Genomic DNA, 12,185 nt, shown 5'->3' on the forward strand with positions numbered 1-12,185 from the left:
AGGCAATTATTTATTCAAGTTATTGCTACCTTTTTACTTTGTTTTTGGAAAAATTTTTATTTTGAAATGATTATAGATTTACAGACAATATCAAAACCAGGAAATTGATACTGGTTTATACTGTTACCTAGACTATAGACCTTATTTAACTTTCATTGGTTTTTTTTTAAAATAAATTTATTTATTTATTTATTTATTTTTAGCTGTGTTGGGTCTTCGTTTCTGTGCGAGGGCTTTCTCCAGTTGCGGCAAGCGGGGGCCACTCTTCATCGTGGTGCGCGGGCCTCTCACCATCGCGGCCTCTCTTGTTGCGGAGCACGGGCTCCAGACATGCAGGCTCAGTAGTTGTGGCTCACGGGCCTAGTTGCTCCGTGGCATGTGGGATCTTCCCAGACCAGGGCTTGAACCCGTGTCCCCTGTATTGGCAGGCAGATTCTCAACCACTGCGCCACCCGGGAAGCCTGCTTTCATTGGTTTTTACATATACTCATTTGTGTGTGTGTGTTTTATTTAAATGTAGTTGACATACAGTATTATGTTGGTTTCAGATGTACCACATAGTGATTTGGAATTTGCATACTTTATGAAATGATTGCCACGACAAGTATAGTCCCTGTACAAAGTTATTACAGTATTATTGACCATGTTCCTTAGGCTGTATATTACATTCCCATGGCTTATTTATTTTCTAACTGGAGGCTCAGACCTCTTAATCCCCTTCACCTATTTCACCCCACACCCCACCTCCTTTCTCTGGCAACCAACTGTTTGGTCTCTGTATCTACGAGTCTATTTTCATTTTGTTTTGTTTGTTTTGATTTTTAGATTCTACCTATAAGTGAGATCATATGGTATTTGTCTTTCTCTGTCTGACTTATTTCACTTAGCATGATACCCTCTAGATCCATCTGTGTTGTCACAAGATTTCTTTTCTTTTCTTTTTTTTTTATGTTTAATTTTTGTGGTTGGGTAATGTTCCACTGTTGTGTGTATAAATATATCTCACACCTTCTTTATCCGTTCATTCATCTGTTGATGGACATTTAGGTTGCTTACATATCTTGGCTATTATAAATAATGCTTCACTGAACATTGAGGTGCATATATCTTTTTTGAGTTAGTGTTTTTGCCTTTTTTGGATAAATACCCAGAAGTGAAATTGCTAGATCATGTGGCAGTTCTATATTAAATTTTTTGAGCAACCTCCACACGGTTCTCCATAGTGGCTGTGCCAATTTACAGTCCCACCAGCAGTGCAGGAGGGTTCCCTTGTCTCCACACCCTCGGGAACACTCATTAATTGTTTTCTGGTGATGACAGCCATCCTGACAGGTGTGAGGTGGTATCTCATTGTGGTTTTGATTTGCATTTCCCTGATGATTAGTGATGTGGAGCATCTTTTCATGTATCTGTTAGCCATCTGTATGTCTTTTTTGGAAAAATGTCTATTCAGATCCTCTGCCCATTTTTTTATTTTATAAATTTATTATTTATTTTTGGCTGCGTTGGGTCTTGGTTGCTGCACGCAGGCTTTCTCTAGTTGCGGGGAGTGGGGGCTACTCTTGGTTGCGGTGCGCAGGCTGAAGGCGCGCGGACTTCAGTAGTTATGACACACAGGCTCAGTAGTTGTGGCTCACGGGCTTAGTTACTCCGCAACATGTGGGATCTTCCCGGACCAGGGCTCGAACCTGTGTGCCCTGCATTGGCAGGCAGATTGTTAACCACTGCGCCACCAGGGAAGCCCTACCTTTCATTTTTAACTTCTCACATTAATGTGTGTGTGTGTGTGCATGTTTTCTCTCTCTCTCTCTTTGGCACTTGCACATTTACTTTCTTTGCCAAGTTTTCATGATCATTTCCTTCAGTATTAGGAAAAAAGTGTTTTTTTGTAGTGGTCATAGAGGGTTTGCTTGGAGGAACTTAACATTCTTTTCCGAAAAGAACCCTCAGCATTTATCCTTTGGTAGTCCTGTGGAATATAAATTGCAACAAAGAATTGTGACTAAAGAATGTCTCTTAATAGAGTGTTTGTGACCTAGATGAATGTTAATATTGACATCCATTTAGTCCTAGGTGGTCATGTAAAAATCTATGTGGGAGATGTTTAGTATCAAGGAAGATGAAAGGCAGGAAAGCTAATGTTCATTGAAATCCTCTGTTGTCTCTTCACTTGTACCAGTCTGGCCACTGTAAGGAGCCAGATCGAACAAGTATCTTGGAGTTAGAACCAAGTCCTAACAGATTCAGTTATATTATTAGTCTTGATCCTAAAATTACCAAAACAGTGAAAAAACTTCATACCAGAAGTATACATGATGGAAACTGTTAAAAAATAACAGCTTTATTGAGATATAATTCACATACCATACAGTGCACCCATTTAAAGTATATAATTTAAAGGTCTTTAGTATATTCACAGCGTTCAGTCCCTGGTCAGGGAACTAAGATCCCACAAGCCGCATGGCGTGGCCAAAAGGAAAAAGAAAAAAGAAGCTTGAGGAGGTGCCTCGCAGAGCTGGGATGCTGCTTGCCTGGTACAGGTGCCTCAGAGTTCTAAGAAGGGAGCTCGTTGGTCTAGAATCTCGACCTCTAGGAGGGACACCTGACTGGCTGGTACTAGTGTCTCTCTGATGGGGTGCTGTGAATCAGGTTCTGTAAGTGTTGGAAAACTGCAGCTGGAATTGGCTTACTGAGATGAATTGCCACTGCCAGAGTAAAGAAACATTACCCTGGGACACTGCTGTGAGCAGGGGCGTTGCTGGCAGAAACTGGCAGCTATCGGGGAGTGTCTCTTACTTTTCCAGTCTTACAGCCTTTCTCTCTAGTGCCTTCTTTGGTAGAGACTACTAGGGAGCCAGCTGGCAGAGGAGAAATGTGGTTATAGAGTCCTAGCCCAGCATCATAAAACAGTCTAGAAGGGTTGGTTTGAAGCTGAGAGATAATAGCCTAATAACCCAGCACAGTGCACAATATGTTGAGATAATGAGTAGGAGGTTGCTTCATATGAATATTATAATCTCATTATTCCAGTCATTCAGTGAGGACCCTAAAATGTCATATTTGGGGGGATAAAAAAGTGTTCTAAAGCACACTTCTCTCCAGTTAAAATATTTGTTTCATTTCATATAGCTTTAATTAAACATGAAACACCAGTCTGAGCAAAATATATTTTTTCTTGACCCAGATACTATTGACACTATTAAGATTAGTTGACACTGTCAAAAAGTGATTAAACTATTAGGAGGGGATCAAGAGGCTCTAAAAAGATGGACAGTATCCTAAGGAAGTGATGCCCAGATGCCCCATGCATTACAACTGTTGGAGGACAGCAGTTTAATTTTTTGCTAAAAAAAATTTAAGATGAGCAAGCACTACTGTCTCTTTTATCTGTGTATCCTCTATGATGTGCTGTTATGCTAAGAAGATTAAGTTTATTCAGATGTCTTTATCCTCTTTGGGATTGGGTATGGAGAGATTGGAAAGTTATGTTTACCCTGCGTGATGAAAATGTTAGACAAATCACTAAATATAGTGGCTAATTAGCTGGAAAATGTCAACTCTTAGGCGATGAAGTACTTTTAGAGGGCTAAAACTCTTGACTCCTGGGACTTCCCTGGTGGCACAGCGGTTAAGAATCTGACTGCCAATGCAGGGGACACGGGTTTGATCCCTGGTTGGGGAAGATCCCACATGCCGCTGAGCAACTAAGCCCGTGCGCCACAGCTACTGAACCCGCATGCCACAACTACTGAAGCCCGCGCACCTAGAGCCTGTGCTCCACAGCAAGAGAAGCCACCGCAACAAGAAGCCCGCACACCGCAACAAGAAGCCCGCGCACTGCAACGAAGAGTAGCGCCCGCTCGCCGCAACTAGAGAAAGCCCACGCGCAGCAATGAAGACCCAATGCAGCCAAAAGTAAAAAACAAAACAAAAACTCTTGACTCCTTATTCAGGGTCTCAACTTCGATCTAATTTCCCTAGTTTGAAAGTTCCTTTTTTTTTTTAAATTTCACAATTAGTATCTTTGTTTCAGACTAAACAGAGGTTTTTTTCATTTTAGGTAATAATCATTGTAAGCATGTCATTTTAGCTTTCAAGTGATTTATTAAATTATCTAAAGTTTTTGGTTTTTCTTGTCCCTTAGGTGGCTTTCTTTCAGATGCAGGCTGGTACAGTGATGCTGAGAAAGTTTTCCTGTCTTGCCTTCAGTTGTGTACTCTACATGATGAGATGCTTCATTGGTTTCGTGCAGTAGAATGTTGTGTGAGGTAAGTTGGAACAGTCCTTTAATTACATGCTGTAATGGTATTAGTGACCTTTTTTTTTTATTTATTTTTTTTATTTTAGGCTGTGCTGGGTCTTTGTTGCTGCACGCAGGCTTTCTCTAGTGCAGTGAGCGGGGGCTACTCTTCGTTGCGGAGTGTGGGCTTCTCCTTGCGGCGGCTTCTCTTGTTGTGGAGCACGGGCTTCAGTAGTTGTGGCATGCGAGCTCAGTTGTGGCACACGGGTTTAGTTGCTCCGTGGCATGTGGGATCTTCCTGGACCAGGGATCGAACCCGTGTCCCCTGCATTGGCAGGCAGATTCTTGACCACTGTGCCCGGAGGGAAGTCCCTTCTTGGGTTTTTTTTTGTGTGTGTGTGTGTGTTTTGTTTTGTTTTTACTGTGCTCCGTTTACATTTCTGGAATTGTACGTAACCTGATTAATATTTTACTTCTAAATAACCTTTTTTGTTTTTTTTTAAAATCTTTATTATTTATTTGGCTGCATGGGGTCTTAGTTGCGGCACGCGGGAATCTTCGTTGCTGCTTCCGGGATCTTCGTTGAGGTGTGTGGTATCTTTAGTTGTGGCATGTGGGATCTTTTGTTTTTAGTTGCGGCATGTGGGATCTAGTTCCCTGACCAGGGATCGAACCTGGGCCCCCTGCATTGGGAGCGTGGAGTCTTAACCACTGGGCCACCAGCGAAGTCCCTAACCTTTCTTTTTTTTTGATGTGGACTATTTTTAAAGTCTTTATTGAATTTGTTACAGCATTGCTTCTGTTTTATGTTTTGGATTTTTGGCTGCGAGGCACCTGGGATCTTAGCTCCCTGACCAGGGATTGAACCCACACCCCTGCATTGGAAGGCGAAATCTTAACCACTGGACAGCCAGGGAAGTCCCCCTAACCTTTCTTTAAAATACATTTTTTAACAGATGTACTTAAATGAAAGGCAAACAAATCCAGAAGTAACTCTTTGATTTTACTGTCTTTATTTATTTATTTTTTTTTTTAAAGGAATTCCTTTTTATTTATTTATTTATTTATTTATTTATTTATTTATTTATTTATTTATTTTTGGCTGTGTTGGGTCTTCGTTTCTGTGCAAGGGCTTTCTCTAGTTGCGGCAAGCGGGGGCCACTCTTCATCGTGGTGCGCGGGCCTCTCACTATCGCGGCCCTCTTGTTGCGGAGCACAAGCTCCAGATGCGCAGGCTCAGTAGTTGTGGCTCACGGGCCCAGTTGCTCCTTGGCATGTGGGATCTTCCCAGACCAGGGCTCGAACCCGTGTCCCCTGCATTAGCAGGCAGATTCTCAACCACTGCCCCACCAGGGAAGCCCTATTTTTTTAATATATGTAACATTTAGTTTTAGCTATTTTCACGTAGGTTTTCTCTCTGTCCCCCCCATTTGATTTGACATTTCTTAAAAAGAATTTTTTTATGAAACTAAAGGGAAATCGAAATAAAGTTTAAAAAATAACAGAATAATTCTTTGTCTTAAGTTAACTAGAATCTGGTCAGTTTACTGAATTTATAGTCTTCTATTTTTATTGAATAAGGGGTCATATTTTTTTTGTACCTTAGAGATAAGTTAATTAAATCTGCACCTCTTCAGAGCTAGAATACAGGTTCTCCTATATAAAACCATTGTTGATTTATGCTACCATTGACTAAAGCTCTCTCTGCTCAATCTTTTGAGGTTATTACCCCGTTTTATACAGGGCTTACCTGTGTTAGACAAACATTCAAATCCTGAAGTTAATTTTATAATGTGCAAACTTAATTATAAATAATATTTTAGAAGCTTAGGATAATTTCCCACAGATATTTATGATAAATTATAGTAACACTTGTGTGCAGAAACTATAAAAGGATTGGTATTGGGCCTGTAATTTGTAGTACTGATAATCTGTGTCATCTTTCCTCCCCACTTCTGCCTATCCTAGGAATAGAAAACTAGACTATCTTATAGGTATTTTAGGGGCTAGCTAAATGTTTCTTTGTGTATGAACTAGTTAATTTAGAACAGAAAACCCATTTTGTATGATTTCATTGTAGATTGCTCTTTCATTGCAAGCAGTCTTTTGACCAAAAGGTAAAACATTTTCTTCTTTAAGTGCTTGCTTTTTATGCACAAAGTCAGAAGATCTATTCCATCCAGATAACTAACATTTCTCCTGTCTGATTTTAAGGCTCTTATATAAATTTTGCATTAATATAACCAAAAGATTTAGTTTTCTCACAGGACCAGGGAGGGCTCCTCTTCTTTTTCCTATTTTGTCATCTTTAGCATGTAGCTCACGTCATTATGTTTGCAAATGCTACGGGCAAGGAGAAGGGCAAAGGGCTCATGCCTGCTGAGTCTGCTTCCTTTTCCTTTCTTTTTTTTTTTTTTTCAGTCAGAAAATATAGCTTTCCCAGAGGCCTAGCCTTATCTTCTTTACTTATTACCTCTCTTTGAAACTGGGAAACTGGGACACATTCTGCACATCCTCCAACCAGTATAAGGTGATCTGGAGAGCAAAACATTTTTAACTGTGCATTTTGCTGCCCCAAATGAACTCATGGGTCTACATTAAGGAAGGAGGAGAGGGGAATATTGGACAGGTAACTGTCAATACTGTGAGTGTTCGGGCTGTTTTCAGAACAAGCACATGTGAATAGGAAAATACCTGTGCCAAGAAACAAAACTATTTATACCAGCTTACTGCCTGTATACCTAGACATCTTGTTCTTAAGAATTTTAAATTTCTTTTTTTTTTTTTTTAAAGCAGGAGCTTGTTTTTATTTATTTATGTATGTGTTTATTTATTTATTTTTGGCTGTGTTGGGTCTTTCGTTTCTGTGCGAGGGCTTCCTCTAGCTGCGGTGAGCGGGGGCCACTCTTCATCGCGGTGCACGGGCCTCTCACTGTCGCGGCCTCTCGTTGCGGAGCATGGGCTCTAGACGCGCAGGCTCAGTAGTTGTGGCTCACGGGCCTAGTTGCTCCATGGCATGTGGAATCTTCCCATACCAGGGCTCGAACCCGTGTCCCCTGCATTGGCAGGCAGATTCTCAACCACTGCACCACCAGGGAAGACAAGAATTTTAAATTTCAAATTAAAATTTGCTTCTACACAGCTTTGCTTGCTAAATTCTTGGCCATTACAGACGTAAAGATAATTTTTATTATTATAGTAGTATTTTTTGAAAAAATATTAAATTATTCTTACTTAGCTTTTAATTGATTTGGGAGAGGATTATTTTGGAGAACAAATATTAATGAAATCCTTTAGCCAATCCCAGGAGCTTTGAGCCTAATGTAACAGTGTGTTTTTAACTTTAATAGCACAAAACCAGTTTCTAATCTGGGGCTGGCATGGAAGCAGTATAGAGCAAATGTCAGAGACTCTTCTTCTTAAACCTGGTACCATTTCTCAGTCTTTGTTTTATTCCTTGAAGACTCTGCCTAGTTTCGTTTACTTTACTTGCTTTCTATTTAATAGCTTTGTTTGTTCTGCTCATGTGCGTGTCTATTAGCAAACAAATTGAAAACATACAGAAAACTATGAAGAAGAAAATAAATATTATCTGTAACTCTGCTGCCTAGATATAACCACGATTATTATTTTGGTGTATTTTGGGGATTTTAAGTGAAAAATGGAACTTCCTGAACTGGAGGGAAAAGACTTGAATCTAGATTGAAAAAGAACCTTGAGCCCGAAGCAGGTGAATTTCTTGAAATCCAAGGATAAATAGGAGTTAGAAGCTAAGAGACAAGAGCAGTATCTCAATTACTGAGAAAATACTACACTTCACAAACTTTTAGGATAAAATTCAAATTTTTCAAATATGTAGATACCAAATATACCTCCAGTTACTTTATCTGAGGAAAATAGTCAAGGAATATCTCCAACCAAATAAAAGTTCAATAGTAACAAATCTCAAGACAGGGGAAGATGGTGTAGAAACAGTGGTAAGCAGTGAATATTGTAATATGTAGTTAGACATAATGGAGTGGAAAGAATGAAGAACAAATTGTGAATTTGTAATATGTCTTATGTAAGGATTTTTTTTCAAACTGGAAATGAAAGGGAAATTTTAGAAATAACAAGACAAATTCTCAGTTACCGCATACTATTAAATGTAAGATAAGTTTGTGTTTTTTCCACCTGAAAATTGAAAAAAGAGTTGCCTTACAAAGTCCCTCATGTTATGTGATGTTCTTTCAAGTCTCTTGTTTTGAAAAACAAAGTACTGTTTGGGAAAGAAATGTTAGCCTGAAACTCAGCCAGTGCCAATACCAGGAAGCTCATAGAGGTCACCTGGCAGAATTTTCTTTTTACAGAAGTAATGGAATTTAACATAATTTAACACAAAATTTGGAATTATTCTAGGGGTCATAACCTTATAGTTGTGTTAGATATCTTTATTAACTGGCTACTTGAATATTACTTTGAAATGTGATGCATTAAGTGGTTTGGTTGTGGAGATTATGGGTGTCTACTTGTCTTAGGTGGAATGGGAAAGCCCAGCTGTCTTAGTGCTTTGCAAATGGTTGCTGGTACCTTTGGATAACATTTCTAGGGACATGAAAGCAGACTCAAAAGTGCTGATTTTCAAGCAAGTGAAAATGTTTTACTCTGAAAAACTGTTAGATGACTAAGAAGTAGTTTGGTGATGATGAAGATAAATGTTTTAAGATGCGTGTGAATAGTTTGGGTAACATTTCATAAATTATAAGAAGGAGAATTAATTTTTGAAAATTTAGTTTAGATTTTAAATATGTATTTATAACATAACATAAAGATGATTTAAATATTATAAATTTCAAAATGTTATCATATATATCCCTAAAACTTGATGTATTCAAGTTGGCAAAAAACCTTTTTGGATGGAAAATTGAGGCTCATGTTATTATGTTCAGGTTGCTTGCTGTTGGGCATATATTACATAATAGCCTATTTTAAAAATACACATTTAGGAAAATGTAGTAGTATAAGAAAGTATTACAAAGGTCTCATCTTGGTAAGGGGAATATGAATGCCTATCATTTAATGTTCAAACATTGTCAGTGCTAGGGAGCGGTATATAATAAATTGACTAATGGAAAAATACGATAGACATTCCAAATTAGAATAGTGGGAGTAGGGGTAAGGATGATTGGAAACTTGTCCAAGGTAGATAGATAAGCAAAGAGAATAGAAGAAATAACTAAGTATGATAACTGAAAAATGTGAAACAATTAAAACCAAATATAACTATGACCATGTAAATGCACTCAATTCCCCTATCTAGAGACAGCGACTGCCAAGAAGGTTAAAAAATGAAACCCAGGGACTTCCCTGGTGGTCCAGTGGTTAAGAATCTGCCTTCCAATGCAGGGAACGCGGGTTCCATCCCTGATCGGGGAACTAAGATCCCACATGCCGCGGGGCAGCTAAGCCCGCGTTCCTCAACTAGAGAGCCCATGTGCTGCAAACTACAGAGCCCACACGCTCTGGAGCCCACGCACTGCAAACGAAAGATCCCACACGCTGCAAGGCAGATCCCACAACTAAGACCCGACACAGCCAAAAATAAAAAAATAAAGCAATTCTTTAAAAAAAATAATAAATAAATAAATAAAAAATGAAACCCAGCTAAATATTGTTAAAAGAAAATACCCCTAGACAATAATATTAACAATAAAAGCAGAATTCAGGATGAAAACCATTAGTTGATACAGAAGGGATATTGACAATAAAATGTACAATCCACAAAAAGGTCATAAACCCATGTATAGCAAATAAGATAGTAGCCCTCTACATAAACACAGCACCCTAAAAATACAAAGAATTTGATTAAAAAGATAATCAGTACAAAGTCAAGTACCTCCAGGATGGGTTAATTCAGAATTCATAGAGGTTATCAGGGAACTAGGTTTTTTCCATCTTCTGGCTCCTCTGTTCCCAGTGGTTGTAAGACTGCTGCTGTGGTTTGAGGTATCACGTGCAGATTCCACATTGTCCAGTAGAAGAAAGACCATATTTTATCTCTAATGACAAAGGAGCCTTTCTCAGAAACCACCTAGCTGACATACCCTTGAGTCTCATTAACCAGAGCTAGGTCATTTGTTGACCTCTGAATCAATCAGTGGCAATCTGAATGGGATCACCATGTTAGGATTGGCTTAAACTAATCATGATTTACTTATGAGTCCTATGAGAAAGGGGTCAGTGCCTAACAAAATCAGGGTTCTGCCAACAAGCATGAGATGGGAAAAATGACTTGGTTAGGGAGCCAGCAGTATCTGCTACATCTCGCAGTGCTTTGCTTCCCCACTTAAAATTAAAACCACGCCAGACAGGTATTTCTTAGAAATACACAAGTTACCTAAACTGACCCAAGAAAAAAATTAAAATTCTGAACAAACCTATAACAAAGAGATTGAATCAGTAATCAAAAACCTTCCAAAAAAGAAAAGTCCAAGAGCAGAAGACTTCAGTAGTGAATTGTACCAAACATTAAAAGAAGTTAGGGACTTCCCTGGTGGTCCAGTGGTTAAGAATCTGCCTTCCAATGCAGGGGACACGGGTTCGATCCCTGGTCGAGGAACTAAGATCCCACGTGCTGTGGGGCAACTAAGCCTGAGCACAGCTAGAGAGAAAGAAGCCCATGTGCTGCAACAAAGAGCCCTTTTGCCGCAACAAAAGATCCCGCCTCCACAATGAAGATTGTGCGTGCTGCAACTAAGACCCGATGCAGCCAAATAAATACATATTTTTTAAAAAAATAAAAAGAATTAATACCAATTCTTCTCAAAGTCTTCAAAAAAATCAAGAGGAAGGAACACTTCCTAACTTACTCTATGAGGCCAGCATTAACCTATATCAAAACCAGAAAAAAGACATGAGAAGAAAAAAGAAAAGAAAATTACAGACTAATGTCTCCTATCAATATAAATGCAGAAAGTCTCAACAAAATACTAGCAAATCGGATGCAATAGAATATAGAAGGATTATGCACCATTACTAAGTGGGATTTATCCCAGGAACGCAGAGGTGATTCAACGTAAGAAAATTAATGCAGTACACCACATTAGTAGAATGAAGGGTGAAAACCACGATCATCTCAATTGACACAAAAGACATTTGACAAAATCCAGCACCTTTTCATGATAGAAACATTCAGAAAACTAGGAATAGAGGAACCTTCCTTAATATGCTAAAAGGCATTTATGAAAAACCCACAGCTAACATTATATTCAAATCTTCCTCCCTGAGATCAAGAACATGACAAGGATGCCTGCTTTCACTACTACTATTCATCTTTGTCCTGAAAGTTCTAGCCAAAGCAATTAGACAAAAATAAAATAAAATAAAATGCATCCATGTTGGAAAGAAAGAAGTAAAACTATCTCTGTTCACAGGTGAATTGGAATTCACCAATATTAAAAACTTTTGTACATCAGAGGACATTATCAGGAAAGTGAAAAGACAGCCTATGGAATAGGAGAAATATTTGTAAATCATATATCAAGTAAGGGTCTACTATCCAGAATATTTCAAGTACTACAATTCAACAACAACAATCAACACAATTAAAAAATGGGTAAGGGATTTGAATAGACATTTCTCCAAAGAAGATATATAAATGGCCAATAAGCAGCATTTGTCATTAGGGAAATGCAAATCAAAAACAATGAAATACCACTTCACATCTGCCAGTTTGGCTGTAATGTAAGAAAGAAAAGAAAAGAAAACGAAAGGGGGGGGAAGGAAGGAAGGAGGAAAAAGAGAGAGGGAGGGAAGGGAGAGCAAAGAAGGAAGGGAGAGAAGGAAGAAACAAAATAAGTGTTAATAAGAATGTGGAGAAATTGGAATCCTCATGCATTGCTAATGGGAATGTAAAATGGAGCAGCTGCTATAGAATAGTTTGGTGGTTCCTTAAAAAGCTGAGCAA

The 12,185-nt window shown here is 38.7% G+C and overlaps 1 protein-coding gene across 1 annotated transcript in view; it reads left to right on the plus strand.

Moving 5' to 3' along the window:
• APPBP2 (amyloid beta precursor protein binding protein 2) overlaps positions 1 to 12,185 on the plus strand; it is a 71,591-nt gene that overhangs the window by 33,350 nt on the left and 26,056 nt on the right. The window contains exon 4 of the mRNA XM_036836709.1: positions 4,145 to 4,268. Coding sequence (XP_036692604.1) covers positions 4,145 to 4,268 — 124 coding nt within the window. The remainder of the gene's footprint in view (positions 1 to 4,144; positions 4,269 to 12,185) is intronic.

Source organism: Balaenoptera musculus, chromosome 20 (genome assembly GCF_009873245.2).
Source record: "Balaenoptera musculus isolate JJ_BM4_2016_0621 chromosome 20, mBalMus1.pri.v3, whole genome shotgun sequence".
Lineage (NCBI taxonomy): Eukaryota > Metazoa > Chordata > Mammalia > Artiodactyla > Balaenopteridae > Balaenoptera > Balaenoptera musculus.